This window comes from Tiliqua scincoides, chromosome 3, assembly GCF_035046505.1.
Source record: "Tiliqua scincoides isolate rTilSci1 chromosome 3, rTilSci1.hap2, whole genome shotgun sequence".
Taxonomy (NCBI): Eukaryota; Metazoa; Chordata; class Lepidosauria; order Squamata; family Scincidae; genus Tiliqua; species Tiliqua scincoides.
In genome coordinates, this window is record NC_089823.1 from 166194131 (window position 1) to 166209415 (window position 15285).

The 15285-nt window shown below is 44.1% G+C and overlaps 1 protein-coding gene across 2 annotated transcripts in view; it reads right to left on the minus strand.

The window, feature by feature from the left end:
- Positions 1 to 8884, minus strand: part of PWWP2B (PWWP domain containing 2B) — a 35890-nt gene extending 27006 nt beyond the window's left edge. The window contains exons 1-2 of one of the 2 annotated variants that reach the window (XM_066621606.1): positions 8846 to 8884; positions 4645 to 5064 (exon numbers count right to left, since the gene is read on the minus strand). In XM_066621606.1, coding sequence (XP_066477703.1) covers positions 4645 to 4787 — 143 coding nt within the window. In that variant the 5' untranslated portion in view covers positions 4788 to 5064; positions 8846 to 8884. The remainder of the gene's footprint in view (positions 1 to 4644; positions 5065 to 8845) is intronic. The other variant, XM_066621608.1, reaches the window with a different exon arrangement.
- Between the last annotated feature and the right edge of the window lie 6401 nt (positions 8885 to 15285).

The window sequence follows — 15285 nt, forward strand, 5'->3', positions numbered from 1 at the left end:
TATTAAATATACATTAACTATATTAATATTAACCATACCATTAATTAAATGCACATCTTAAAATTATATTATTAATACACAGCAATATACATGCTTTATAAAACGACCAGCTGCTGATCACTGTTGGAGACAGAATGCTGGAGTAGGTAGATTTTGTCTGGTCCAGGAGGACTCATTTTTTTAAACTTTGTAAGCATACAAATAGAATTGTTTTATCAAATGAACTTTGTGAACAACCAGTCTGACCAACGCCACACACACACACACCCCTGTGGACCCCAATCCAACTAGTCATTTCTCCCATTCTCCTTGGATAGGACGGAACCCTTTATTAATTTAACGAAATTAAATTTTTCCAGCAGCTGGTGGGGAAAACAAAAATAGACCATGAAAATATATCAGAGCTGATAAGGGTTTGGTTAGGAAGCTGATTTGTCCCCTATACTAGGAGATGCACAGCTCAAGCCTATGCATGTCTACTCAGAAGTAAGTCCCATTAGAGTCAATGGGGCGTACTCCCAGGAAAGTGTGGACAGGACTGGGCTGGCAATCACTTCATCAATGGCTGGTAAGTATTCCCTTCAAATAGCAAGATTCATCACTTTAAAAACACAGCCTTTCCTCTTCAGTCAAACAACAAGATTAATAAATCACTTTAAAAACTGTTCCTTTTCTGTTCCTGGTCAAGTAAAGTGTGTGCTTCTCTCTCCCCCCTCCCCCTTTGCCAACTGCATGGAAACAACTTTAAGACCCCTGGTGACTGGTAAAATAGGAAGCGTTTTATTTGGGGAGAGGGAGGAAAGCGGGAAGGTTTGGAGATTGAAAGGGGGGAGTGGAAGAGGGAGGGGGTTGAAAAGAGAGCTTTCACTTTGATGAGAAGTCTGGGCACTAGCAGCCAACCAGACAAGGATCAGCCAGGGTTAAGGACTGCAAGCCCAGCATGCTCGGAAGAGGGTAGGGTGGCAGCAGCCACTCTCGCAGCTGAGCAACTCCCTTTTCTTCTGCTTTAAAAAAAGAAAAGAGGACACTGCCCAGGGGTGTGACTGTATTACTGGGAGAGGACATCCCTGGACTCCCCTTTGAGTTCCTGGTGGGCCACGCCTCACAGTTTGAGTAACACCAAGCTAAGCCAACATTTGTGGACCCCTGCCTATGGTAGGACCCAAATGTTATTTTTTTGCTGCAACTATAACACATACACATTCAGAAAGGAACTATCTAACAATGGTGGAGGAAGTGGAAAACATAAAATGTGAGCTTGCTAGCCACACAAAACTATGTCATCAAATGGCTGGCTGAAAGTCCAGCTGCCTTCTGAAGTGACTCAAAAGTTTTCATGGCAGCCTCTGATAAGTGCAATTAGTAAGTCCTATGCACACATATGGCATTTGAAAGAAGACAGATCTCTCTCCCAAGCCACACCTTATGAGAGGCAAAGATAATTTCTTTCTGCAGAGGAGGTGTTTCCCCTCCTTCCTTCATCTATTCCTTACAGCCATCTTTAACTATAATTACTTGGCCTTATACTTTCCATAGTATACACATTTTGCTACCCTGTTACTATTCTAGTTGCACAACTTCCTGCATATCATCTCCCCTCCACTTTCTATATGCTGATAAAATGCAAATCTTCCATTTATTTTGAATTTTCTCTTCCTTGTGGTCCTATTTCATCTTCTTTAGGGCACCATGTCACATTCAAGCAACTATTAATGGTCTTGGCTTGCTAAGAAATGAGTGGGCAATATGCTGACTGGTCAACTAAATCAACCTTGAGCATGTGGCAAGTGCTTTAAATGTCTGGGGAAAAGGTGTGTTAAGCTGAATGAGGCGCATCTTAGTCCTACTGAAAAGAAAGATCAAAAAGAGGTTAGATAAACCAGGAGGAGAAGAAAAACCACCATCAAAAGTGGACAGGCAGCAAGCTTCTGAACTCTCTGGGTGGCTTGGAAAAGAAAACAAGAGATAAAGCCATTTAAGACTTGTGTTGAAAAGCAAGCCAAAGATTTGGCTTACATTCCTTTTATCCAGGAAGGCTCAAGCAAGTCTGCTAGGAAAAATTACTGCCCAACCCAGCTAAGAAAATTAGCAGGTTCTCCAAACCCCTCAATTCTGCTGTGTTATTTGGAAAAACTACATTTATTGTTCAAGCAGGCCAGAAGAGCTCAAAACCCAGGAGATGCAACTACATTTCTTTACATTTTATTTAAACAACCTGAAATCACACTCCTCCATCTTCCACTTTTGCAGTGTCAAATCCCAAGAGCTGCCAATATCTGTGTTGATTAGTTGGTTTTTTTAACTCCAAGTCTGTGGACAGGGAATTGTGGGGGTTTCACCATTTTTGTACAGCACCGAGTGCCTTATTACAAAATAATAAATGATGGCTGCAGATTAGAGAGGATGAAAAGTGCTGTAGCAGGTTAACTGGGCCTTATTCACTGCATAAAAATCAAAAGCAAGATTTAGCTTAGAGATGCACAGGCCTGCCTTTCTACTGGTATATTTAAAAAAGGGGTGTGTGTTTGTGTGTGTGTGTGTGTGTGTGTGTGTGTGTGTGTGTGTGTGTGTGTGGAATCTGAAGGAACAATGAGTCTAGGAGGGAAAAAAGCTTAGAAATCATCAAAGTGTGGGAGCTGCATAAGAGAAGAGGCAGACTGACTTTGCAGAAATCCTGGAAGAGCAGCATGACCTCAGGGAACAAACCAACATGAAACTTCTCAGATGCTTGTTCTGTGGAAATCAGCAGGGCTTTCTGCTCTTGCACATTTGCAATTTGTCTCAAAAGGGCTCCTGCAAAAATTCCCCTTGCATCATGCCCATGTTATGTTGCTTCTGAGCCTCAAGTGCCAGAGAGAAATCAATACAGCTGCAGCAATGGCTGGTCACACAATGCAAGGGCTTCTCTGGCCACCTGACAAGGTTGGGGACACAACTTTGCTGCCTGGACAATGGGGAAAGGGTGGGGAGAGAAAGAGTGCCCCATAAACCTATAGTGAGCAGATTATATTGTTCACTAGAGAGCAAATTTCACACATGGAAACAAATTATATCTATGTCAAAACCGACATGAAACCATGTTAGAGTCACATGACTTTGCGATTAATGGTCGCTGACATATCTAATTATGAGATAACACCAGCAGGATAATTATCAGAGGCTAATGGCTGCATGCTGCTAGGGGGAAAAATACTGACACTATCACCAAGACTGTCCTCCTTAAGGAAAATGAATCTGGGGTCTCTAAAAGTGACAGACATTTATTTCCACTCAGCAAACAGAACAGTGAAGAAAATCCCACACTGGAAGAGCACCCCCCTGATCTTCACCATAGATGTTCTGGGATTCCAATTTCAAGCAGGAGGGTGTATTCCAAAGACGTTTCCACAGTTTTAGTCCAAAAAAAGGGCTGTATGCATGAGAGAGAAAATGAAGGATACTACAGGTTATTTAGACAAAAGCCTTTCAGCCTCTAGGTAATGGAACTGCTAAGTTTCCTTCACTGAATGCTTCTTCTGGAATTTTTTTTTTAAAGACACACTTCCTTTATCAAAGAACTTCCTATACTTCCTTTAAACCAGCTATTAGGTTTTCTTCGTTATGCACATGTAGGTCTTTCATTTTCATTATGCTGCAAAGCAGGCAATCTTAGATTGAAATATTACACATGGATGTAATTACTCTCTCCTTATGTTTGTGCAGGCACTAGCCTTCTCCCCCCCCCCCCCGCAATCATTTCACTAAAGATCATAAGCTTCAATGGAGTGGGGGCGAGGAGGGTGAAAGGACTGAGTGTGGCTGTTCCCCTTTGTGTATGTGTGCCTACAGATGAACATATATAAGGTTACTGACACTCATGCATTTTCTAGGAGGCCCTGACTTTTTTTTCCTACAAAAAACAGGATAAGGAGAGCAAGCTAGGGCAGTTTTCGAACCCAAAATTAGGCTGCTGGAAATGTGCAATATTTTTGAACAAAGAAGGCTGTAATTATGGCAGCATGTGACATCATGAGGTGAGCATGGTGCACATGCAGCACAAGGGGAGGGGGGGAACTTTAGCAAAAGTTAGCATTTTCTGTCCCAGCACTCCAGGCCCAGCCTGATGGCTGAAAAACGAAGGCAACTTGCCTGCCCACCCCCTCACACTCCTCCCTTCCCCCCCCCCCACACACACCTTCTTCTGGAGCGCCTTGCCCATAAAAAGTATGGCTCATTTCAACAGCCTGCACACTGAACAGGCGATGGAAGCCTGAAAACGTCACCCAAGCAGGGCTACTGTGCAGGGCTCGCCTGGTGTGTTGCGCAAACGGTGCGCCTTTTCCACTCTACTGGCAAAGCTGGGCTTTTTTTTTTTTTTTTTGCTGTGAATTTCTTCCAGGCTGGATTTCAAAGAGAAAATGAAACCAGGAGGGGGGGAGAAAAGGCGATCCCTCTTCCCCCCTCCCATGTGCCATGCAACTTTAACACTGTAATCTGATTAGGGCCTAATCCCTCCTGCCCAGCTGCTCTGCCCTCTCCTGCGAGCAGGCCCGGGTGGGGACACAACAAACTTCTCCTCTGCAACCCCCCTCCTTTTAAAAGTGGTGCTTTATTCCCCCTTTTCTTTGGGGAGAAAACCCCAATCCAAGCAATGCAACGTCCTACTTTTTAGTGCAATCCAGGAGGATCCCCGTGAAGCGCCTCTCCCCGCAGCTCAAGGTGACCACCAGGGTGTCGTTCACCATCTGCTCCACCAGCACGGGCAACCAGGAGCCGACCTGCGGCTCCTTCGCGTCTGCCTCCTCCATGCTCTCGCTGAGGAACTCGGCGGCGGCCGCCTCGCTTGCAGCTGGCGTGCGGCTGCGGGATCCCAGGCGGCCTTGCTCGGGCCAGCTCCCCTCCCCCGCACCGTGGAAGCCGAAGCTGCTGCTGCTGCTGCCGCCGCCGACGCTGCTACTGCTCTCGGGATAACGACACTGTCCGCTGCGATGACCTCATGGCTCCAGGCTCCCCCTCAGCAGGGAGGATTAGTAGGTGCGCTGACGTCACAATGCTTCCCTCCCGGGAACGTTCCACGGTGGAATCCTGAAACAATTGGCCACATTAGGGTTACTGTAGCAGGGCAAGCAAGGTGCGGGGGGGGAGGGGGGAAGAGTTGTTCTCTCACCCCCAGGAAAGAGGCCTGCTGCCTGCCCCAGTCCCTCTGCCCCAAGCATTCCCTTTCTGCTGGCTCCAATGGCTTTCCAAGCTTCGCTTATGGGGCTTCCGTCCTTGCACTGTAACTGTAACACCTTCCAACGAGATTAAATCCAATGCATTTCTCCCTTTTCCCTTCTGATCCCCCCCCCCCAATAACTCATTCCTTTGGCCGAAAACAGTGTGTCTCCCCTCCCCCTCCTCCCTCAAGCGGATATTTACCTGGAGTGAATGAATTCAACACACACACGCACCCCACTTGCAATCCAGAAGATTTCCATGCAAGCTCACAGTCAGTGAGTTATTTCTTTTTCCTCTCATATGTCTCTTCAGGGGAAGAAAAAACCACACACACGCACAGACAGAGGGTATCTCTCCTGCTTGCAGATCAAAGACAGGTAGTCTCTGTGCTCCTCCAAGCGTTTCTGGAGATCAGGATTACGCATACAGGGGATCCATTTAAGATTTAGTTTCAGATACTGACATAAGTGTAGGAAAGCACTTTCAGCCTTTCCTGCTCGATTCTGCTCAGAAATCCCACACTTTGGGCCCAATCCTATCCAACTTTCCAGCACCCATGCAGCTGCAATGCAGGCAGGAGGTAAGAGAATAAACGTTCCCATACTTTGAGGAGGCCTCTGTGACTGCCTCCCCAATACAAGAAGCAGTGTATACCCCATAGGAACAGCAGCACCAGCACTGGGCAATTGTGATTGGGCCCTTACTTGCTCCTGATGCAGCCGTGTGATGCCTGCTTATTGCAGAAGACCCTTACAATGCATTTCCATCTGTGACACAGTTAAGCCATTTCTGCCAAATGGTGTATATATGCAACAGGGACCAAATGTGTACACTTGTGGGTCGGGCAAATATGGGTTAAATCATAGTACTGAACTTGGATACAGGGGCTTGGACTTAACCAGTTAGTGAAAAGGGGTTTGTACTTCTCAAAGAAATGGTGGATGGTCTCTGGTCTCCTTTGTTAGTAGGGAGCTCTTTTTTTTTTTTTTTTACAGTCTGAGTGGGGGCCAATTGAGCATAATAATAAGAGGGCCCCTTTCTCCAAATTACATGGGAGATTTCAAATGCAAATCCAAGGCAAATTGCTTGGTTTCAAGACTAAGCTGTTCCTAAAGGCTTTATGCCATTTCTGCCCAAAGCTGCATATATGCAACAGGGATCAAATGTGTACACCTGTGGGCTGGGCAAGAAATGGGTTAAAAAAAAGACTCATCCCAAAATAGGATGTCTGACTTAGCTAAACAAGCCTACAGATTTGTGCCCAGCTTTCTTGCTCATGACATGAATTCCAGAGTTCTTTTTTTTTTTACAGCAGTCCAACCCTATGCATGTTTCCTCAGAAGTAAGTCCCATTATGTTCAATAGGGTTTGCGCTCAAATAATTGCACACAGGACAGCAACTTAACAGCAATCCTATGCATGTTACTTGGAAGTGCATTTCCCTGTGCTCAGTAGCACTTATTTCCAAGTACATGTGCAAACTGGAATTATATGCACACAAATATGGGAGTAGATCCCACTGAATGCAGTAGAACTTGCCTCTGAGCAAACATGCACAGGCTTGTGCTGCATGTCATCTGTTCTTATACACAACACACCCCATTCAATTTGCAGTGCACAGGCTAGTTACTGCAAGTAATCCTATTAAAATCCATGTGCTGCTTTGGGTAAGCAATCTGAAGAAACAGGTGTCTGGTTGCATTATTGTTCTAAACATATTCACTTGAAAAGTAAGGCTCATTCCATAGAAGGTGCTTTCAGGCATATCTTACTGCCCAATCATATGCATTTCTACTCAGAAGTAAGCCCCATTATTTTCAGTGGGGCTTACTCAGCCTTAGGGTCATACTTTGTTTATTTTAGTTTTCCAGTAAACAAATAATGTTTGGTTTTATGACTAGGCGATATACAGTATTGAAAAGAGGTGGCCATAGTTTGCAGAGCAGCAAAACAAACAAAACTGGATAAATTACATGGGGCTGCAAACAACCCAGGCCTAGGCACATTTACTCAGAAGTAAATGTCACTGAGTTCAATAGGACCTATTCAGAATTAAGTGTGCTAAGACTGCAGCTTTTACATGTTTTACTTCAAAGAGGGGGTACAGCAGTGAAAACATAGACTATTTTGATTTGACACACTGATCCTTAAGAATTACTTAGAAGCAAAATTTCTTGGATGGGTGTGAGTTAAACTTTGTTCATGGTGAGAACAAAGTATAACTTACACTCCTCTATGTTCATGACCCAAACATGTGTCAAACACCCTTCAAAAAAATTGTTGTTTTTTTTTTTTGAAAAATTACTTTCACAAACATGTTCATAAATCACCATTGCCATGTCCAGTTTATAATTCAGCAGCAGTTTTACTCTCAGTCACAAATGGTGAAGCAAAAACGAAACAGAAGAGTCCAGGTTCCTTTCTGGGCCTGCTCTGGTTAAGTAATAAGGAAGTAAAAACAGTTTGATCAGGAACTATGTAGGCTTTAAGAAATATATGAAGGGTTAAAGCTGCTGGCTTTGTCTAGCTACACCTGGAGGCCTCCACTTGTGGGTGAATGAGGGATATCCAAATCTTTTTTAGAACTGAATGACACCGCATGGTTTTGTCTAGGATTCTCTCAGGCCTATACACAGAGCAACAAAGAAAGGAAGACAACTGCCCTTCTTGCATTCAAGAGGGGTCCAAGGTCACCATCTCTTCCTACTCTTGCCACTCTCGCTTTAACTCTTTAGATATAAATCTACAATGTTGTAAAAAAAAGTGCAGTATTTGACCCAGGTTTGTCAGGTAAATAACATCCAGATGAACTGCAAAGCTCATTGAAATGTAGCATTTGAAAACTTCAACAGTCAGTATTCAAGTTTTGGAGGAAAAGAAGAATTTCAGACACTTTCCAATCAAATTAAAGGCAAGCATATGGCAAAGAAAAACACATTTGCATACATTTAAAGAAAATTACACTTTCTTGAATAAGATTTTTGTGCCCACCAAAACAGAGGCTACTCAAAATTAAGGAGAAACAGGATAAGTAATAAAGGAATGCATGAAAAGCATCATGTTATGTTAGAGCTAAAATTAAAATGATGACATGTTGATTTCTTTACTGAGCCTTAACTGATGGTGATTTTAAAACCAAAAGCTTTTCTGTCTCCCTTCCCAAAACACGGTTGATCAGATCCCATGTCTTAAAGAAAGCCAACAAATTCTTTTGCAGGCCCTCAAATGAGCAAATTCAGCACCAGGCAGATAAACCTCCCATTCCCCTGATACATTTCAAGCTATTCATTTGTGACAGACACATTCATTGTACTTTCTCTGCAAATTATGCGGGTGGGTTCTCCCAAGTTAAAATGCTTTTGCTCCAGACTCCATACAGGAGAGCAGATGATATTTTTGATCACATTTTAATCTTGATTTTTTTTTTTTTAAAGGAAGGTAAGACGATCTCTTAGCTTTATTCATTTGAAGTTATCCCACAATCTCTGTAACCTGGATCTGGGTAGTTATATAAAAAAAGAGCAGCCAGGCAACATTTAGAAAGGGAAAGAAAAATCATCCAAGCAGTATGAATTCTACCTTAGCAAATGAAAGGCACTCAAATGCACAGAAAAATAATGAAGAGAATGAAGTCTGTGGCTCACGTTACCTGAGCGATCACTGTCTCCAGCTCTTTTAACCATGACAATGTTTGACAATTCGGTGTAGTTACCAAATGAAGGGTTTCGTTTCCATCATGCGCCCCCTAGTGGCTGCTCGCTGCATTGCCATCCTCAAACTGACCGCTCCAGCAGTAAGGAAGCTCCGCCTTCTGGCTGAGAAGCTGTAGCAGGCTATTGTGGTGGAGGATGACAGCTTAAAGCCCATCCTGACTAGTTATTCCTGAAAACTCACCTCAGATAGATGTGGCCACTATTGGCTGCAGGAAGCTGCCCTCCTGTCCAGATATTGCAGCGCAATCAGCTGGACACAGAAGAAAGCACCAATTATGGTCACTTGCGAGATCACCGGAGTCTTTATTTCTTAATTTCAAACACCTCTGCCCTGCTACTCTGTACACTTGCTCAACATGACAAAAACATCATGATACATCACTTGCACTGCACTGCATTTTCCACTGGTTTTATTTTGGTGGAATCCTTGCAGCAAACCTGTGAGATAAGTCTGTCTTCTCCCTGTGTTGCAGATGGAGTGGCCCAAGCCAAGAGGCTTGCATAAAAAAGCCATCTACTGCAGTGGGTTTCAAACTGTGGGTCAGGGACCCACCAGTGGGTCAAAACCCAATTTTCGTGAAACTGACAGGCTAGATTAGGCTATGTACATCGAAAGTTAAACAAGCTGCTACTGGGGGGGGACGATATTCATTATATTGCTCAATCATCATTATAGCCACATCCCTTGGCATTTTTAAATCAAGCAGCAGCCCCTAGGGCCTCTAAAACAGTGGTTCCCAAACTATGTTTGGAACCTGATTTTTGGTGGGTCGCCAAAGAGTGATGGGAAGATCAGATAACTACTTGCCTGAAGCCCTGCGGTTGTTCAGAAATCTGATACTGTAGCTGCTAATTACCCTGCAAAGATCTCAGCTCCAGCAGTTTGCAAGCTTGTGTAAATATAGGGAAATAAATGTTTGAGGGTCTTTTTGCTGGTTATTATTACTTATAAATACAGTAGAACCTCCTTAAGTTGACCACCCAAGGGACTGGAGGAAATTGGTCAACATAGGGAGGTGGTCAACATATGGGAAAAAAGGCATTTAAATATTATCATGTTTAGCTCCCAGGACAACAAATGCAAGGCCAAGTTATTATTTAGATTGGATTTTTTAAAAGTTTTATTGCAAATATCAATGAGAATTGATCCTCTTGTGATCCTTACTATTTATATCATCTATATCAAGAGATAGAGAATAAACAGCCCACAACCAGTGTTTTAAAAAAATCCCTGAAAATTTATAAGCTTAAAAAAAAATGTAAGTTAAAAAAAATACTTGGTTTCATAGCAGACAGGCAGACCAATGCTATCCCTTGCCAGCCCATAGCATGTAGCATGTTACGTAGCCCCAACAGCAAAAAAAAACAACCAAACACTTTTTTATTTAGGCTGCCTGGCCTCCATTGGGTCTCCTCAGATTCACTAAAAGCTGTTGAGAAAACTCCACAGTCAGGAAATAAGAGGACAGGTCTTCTCAGCGATTGGGAACTGGTTGAGGACCAGGAAACAGAGAGTGGGTGTGGTGTCAATGGGCAATAGGCAAAAAATGTGGAGAGAGGTGGAAAGTGGAGTGCCTCAAGGATCTGTCCTGGGACTGGTGCTTTTCAACATCTTCACAAATGACCTGGAAACAGGGATAAGCAGGGAAGTGTACAAGTTTGTGGATGACACTAAACTTTTCTGAGTGGTGAAGATCAGAAGAGATTGTGAAGTGCTCCAGAAGGATTTCTCCACAAACCAGGAGAATAGGCAGCAAAATAGCAGTTGTGTTTCAATATAAGTGTAAAGTAATGCACTGGTGATGGAAACCAAAGTGAAAGGACAGTGGCTTCACTATGCACAAGCATAGTACAACTTGGTACATGTCCAGGTACAATTGGCAGCCGGCGCAGGTCTGTCGGCTATGTGCAGTGTGCCCACCTATAAAAACCCTTTCACACACGTGCTAGCAGGCATAGCAGAGGAATTGTCGTGTGGCTTCTTGCTTTTCCAAGATGGGACAAACCAGACAAAACACAGGCCCACAGTATCGCATTCAGTGGGCAACTTACGGAGGGTAAATTAATACTCTGTACAATGGTCGAAGTGGTCAAGATACAACTTACGGAGGTGGTCAATATAGAGAGGTTGGTCTCCCATAGTGTATATACAGTGTCTGTCCATACTGTGAAAATTAGGTCAACTTAAGGAGGTGGTCAATATAGAGAGCTGGTTAACTTTGGAGGTTCTACTGTAATTATTTCTTTCTTGATCTCTTTTTTTAAAAGTCTGGTAAACCTAGGTGGGTCCCAATAGAGCAGTGGTTTTTAAACTGGGGCGTCGCAATGCCCCAGCCTGAAGGCCCTGGCCTCTGCCCCCTTAAGGGGCAGGGGCAGCGAGGAGGCAGGCAGAGGCAACGACGTGATCCCCAGGATTGTGTCGCTAACGGGGCTGCAGGGACTGGGATGCACTCACCAGTTCCTGCAGCAGCCTCCTTGGGGTGCGGGGAGCCCTGTGCGAGCATCTGCAGGACTCTCCAAGCTTCTAAAAGTGAAAGTGAAGAAATCACACTCCACCTCTGGAAAAAAAACCCAGAAGTGGAGCACAGTCGCTCCACTTTCCCTTTTTATGACCTGGGAAGCCCTGCAGATACTCGTGCAGGGCTCCCCGCACCCCAGGATGGTGCATCCCAGTGATGCGATCCTGGGCATTGCGTTGCTGACTCCTCCCTGCCCCCACCAAGACTTACTGAGGTTGAAACTCTCCCTGAGAGTTTTGAAAACCACTGCAATCGTGTCATTTTAGAAAGTGGGGCCCAGTGTTAAAAAGTTTGGGAACCACTGCTCTAAAAAGTTTGAGAACTACTGAAATTCATAGCAGATTCACTGCATTCATAGCAGAAGAATTTCACCCAGAGAAAGCCCTATTTACAACTCAGAATCTTAGCCACTATGCTACAACAGCTCTCCCCATGCAACACAGAAGAATTAAAACAAAATGGGCAAAATCATAAGAGCAAAACATTAATATAAAACAGGCTTTGAGAGTTTGGAAGCATCACCATAAAGAAGGCAATGGCTGTTCCAGCATCTTGGTGCTGTAACCTGGCGTAGTGGGGGAAGCAGCACCTTGGAGTCTGAATATCTGAACATGTGGTATCATACTCTAGCTCAGTGATCTCAACCCTTTCATCTCATGGCACACTGACAAGGCACCAACATTTTCAGGGCACACCATCATTGTTCAGTCAATTGACAAGACTCACGGTGGGTGACCTACCCCAATGGCTCACATCCCCCAATGGCCCTACTAATAAATAACCTTCCCCAAAGCTCCCATGGCACACCAATTGAAAATAGCTAGTCCAGCTCCTTGAAAGCATAGTGTGTACATGCCCACAAGTACATGCAATACATGTTAGGTACACACTTAAGCATGGTCACATTTTAAGCCCTGCATGTATCATGTCAACAGACTTAGGCTGCAATACTGTGCACCCTTTCCTGAGAGTAAGCCTCATTGACTATAATGGAACTTACTTCTGAGTAGACAGGCATAGGATTGGGCTCTTAAGCTCTTATCCTCGAGAGGCACAATGCTGCAAAACCTCACCACAAGAGAGATAGGTGAATGAAGCTAGCTTGCAGACCTTTGCACTGAAATGGTGGCACGTGGAAGAAGTGAGCATGGAGCCAGGAGAAGGAACAAGTGGCACCCTCCCAACAAGTTGTCATCTTTCATCCACTCCCATTGCTGAATCATATGTTGGATATTCAATTGCATTCAGCTCGATGCAACTTTAAGCATGCTTGATAGTTAACACCAGTAAAATAAATTTACTCCAAGGAAAACTAGGATGGGAGCATGAATGTGAAATATACTGTTTCTCTTTCAGAAATCTAACAATGCTCACCCCCCCATCACTTTGTCCCTTTTGTGCCCCCATCTATACATACATATATGTATGTATTTTGAACTAACAGGGTAGAAGAAGAGTGTGATGTGTGTGTGGGGGGGAGGTGTACTTGGTGCCACCACTGTAGCCCAAATGCGTAAAGTGCCCAAGCAAAGTGCACCTTGATGCCAATGGGGTGGTGTAACTCAGGAGATCTGTGGGGTGCCTTTCTTTGGGATCTTCTTCAGTTTGCCCCCCATTGAATTAGATGAATGGGAGTAGAGCAAAGTCACAACCATGATCTGCTACTCAAGCACCATTCAGTTCAGTTCAGTTGCAGGAGAGATTCCTAATGGGTTGGGTCTAGCATAGTTCTGAGCAGGCCTTCCTGTTCCAAAGAGACTCTGCATTCTGCTCTGGTCGAGTCACTTGGGAGCACTTTTCCCTTCTCTTGCTGCAATGGGCTATAACATTCCTTGAGAGTCTGTCCGTGCTGCTGCACAGCTATTTGGCACTTACTGTGCAGCTAACAGAAACAAGCCTTCTGTGGTTGCTGTGCAGCAGCAGGGACAAATGCTGCTCCCTAGCAGCAGAAAACAAGACCACTCGCCTGAAGAGGAGCCCAGTTCCCATTTTCTGATGCGCCCAGAGCTAGAGCTAGACTGGTGGCTAAACACTGTTCCTAAGATACCATCAAACAGCTTTTATAAATGTAGCTTCCTAAGCGGCCATGCCTCTAAAATCCGCTCTTGTGTTTGCCTTCCTCCTTGGTTTCAGCACAGAAAACTCTTGGCAACAGTTCCCTTGCTGAACATTGGAGGTTGATAATCATCTTATGTCCATGTAACACCCATGTGCAGGTAAAGCAGCTTACAGTACAGTCCTAACATTTCACTCAGAAGTAAGCTCTACTGACTCCTTCATATGCTTAAAATTGCAGCCTTTGATTTGAAGCTCACAGGGACTTTATCACCACAGGAATGTATGTTCTGAATCAGTGTGCTGGTGGTAATTCACATCTCAGTCTATTCCTTGTGTCAGAAAATAGGCGGTTCACAGATGTCTACTTTTTCAGATTAAGCTGTGTCTAAAGGAACACAGCTTGAAAGGAGGGGAAAAAACACATTCTGAGTAGTCTTTGTTTTAATTATCAGGTTTATGGTGCAATCCTGAACCACCCCTGGTGCTGCAAAAGTGCCAAAAGGCACTTTTGGCTGGGAAACCAGCTGGGAGACCAGCACATTGATGTGCAACAGCTTCCATAGGCCAAATCTTGCGCTGTTGCACCTGGAGAGCAGTGAGTTCATGCTAGCTGAATCAGGCTGGCATGGGGCTTTAGGGAGGGGAGGGGGAGGGTAGAACAGGGACAGGGGTGGGTCAGCCGTGGGTGGACTCATGAGCGACTTGGGGCCAAGCGGGTGGTGGGGCCAGGTTATGGCACTTAGGCTGGATCCTAACCCCACTCCTGGGTAACCCAGAACAGTGCTCGTCTGCTCAGATCTGTGCCACTGATTTAAATGGTGTAGATCCTAGCAGCTCCATTAGGACTACTGCTGCATTACCTGGGGTAAGGAGAATTAATTCCCCTTGCTCCAGGCTGAGCTGCAGCCAGCCCCAACCCTGCACTGCCTGCCTGCCTGCCTATTCCAGTATAGGTTAGGATTGGGCTACCCCAGAATCAATATTTCAGTGCAATTTGTTAAGTGTGTATAAGGGAGAGGATAACCTGATATAATATCACACTTGAAATATTGTCTGCAAACATTTCTAAAGTCATCAACTAAAAAGCAGCCACCACACAAGATACTTTTTGGATAACACTTCTATATAGAAACCACCTGTTCAGTAACTTCATAACACATGAGAAAATTGGTATACATTTTGTCTAATATGCAAATCTCAGAACAGATGAATGTACATTTATGACACATGGCTCTTTGAAACTGGATGTAATATAAACATAGAAAAATAGTCTTGTGTAGTGCAGCACTGTCTCTTTGGACATCACAGTGGTGGGTTAGCACATAGGCAATAGTTTTTTAGGTACTTCAAAGCTGTTTTGTAATTGACCATATTAGGAACATTTTGGTTTGCTTCCTGCCGTGGTCTCTCATCAAGCCAGTTTTCAGATTTTCATAATTCTTCGAGCTGTACCTTGGAAAAACCAAAACTAGTTTCAGGCAGTATAGCAAATATCACTGCATTTAGAGATGTCAGCAAAGTTTGTAGGACAAATTTGTGCAGCTCATCATTTTCAAATGTATTATGAGTAGACTATAATCTTCCCCATGTTTACTGAGTTCCATCTCAGTATGTAAAAAAAATTCTGCTCATGTATGCTGAGTGTCCAGGAGGTTGACCAGACTGCTTTGAAGGCACATACAGATGAATTATTTAATGTGAACTCTTGATGAATGTCTCATTGATGATTGCTATAAACTACTTAACCAGACACCACAACGTAGCAGCTCTCTCAATAATTCCTTGCAAATGCTTTTTGA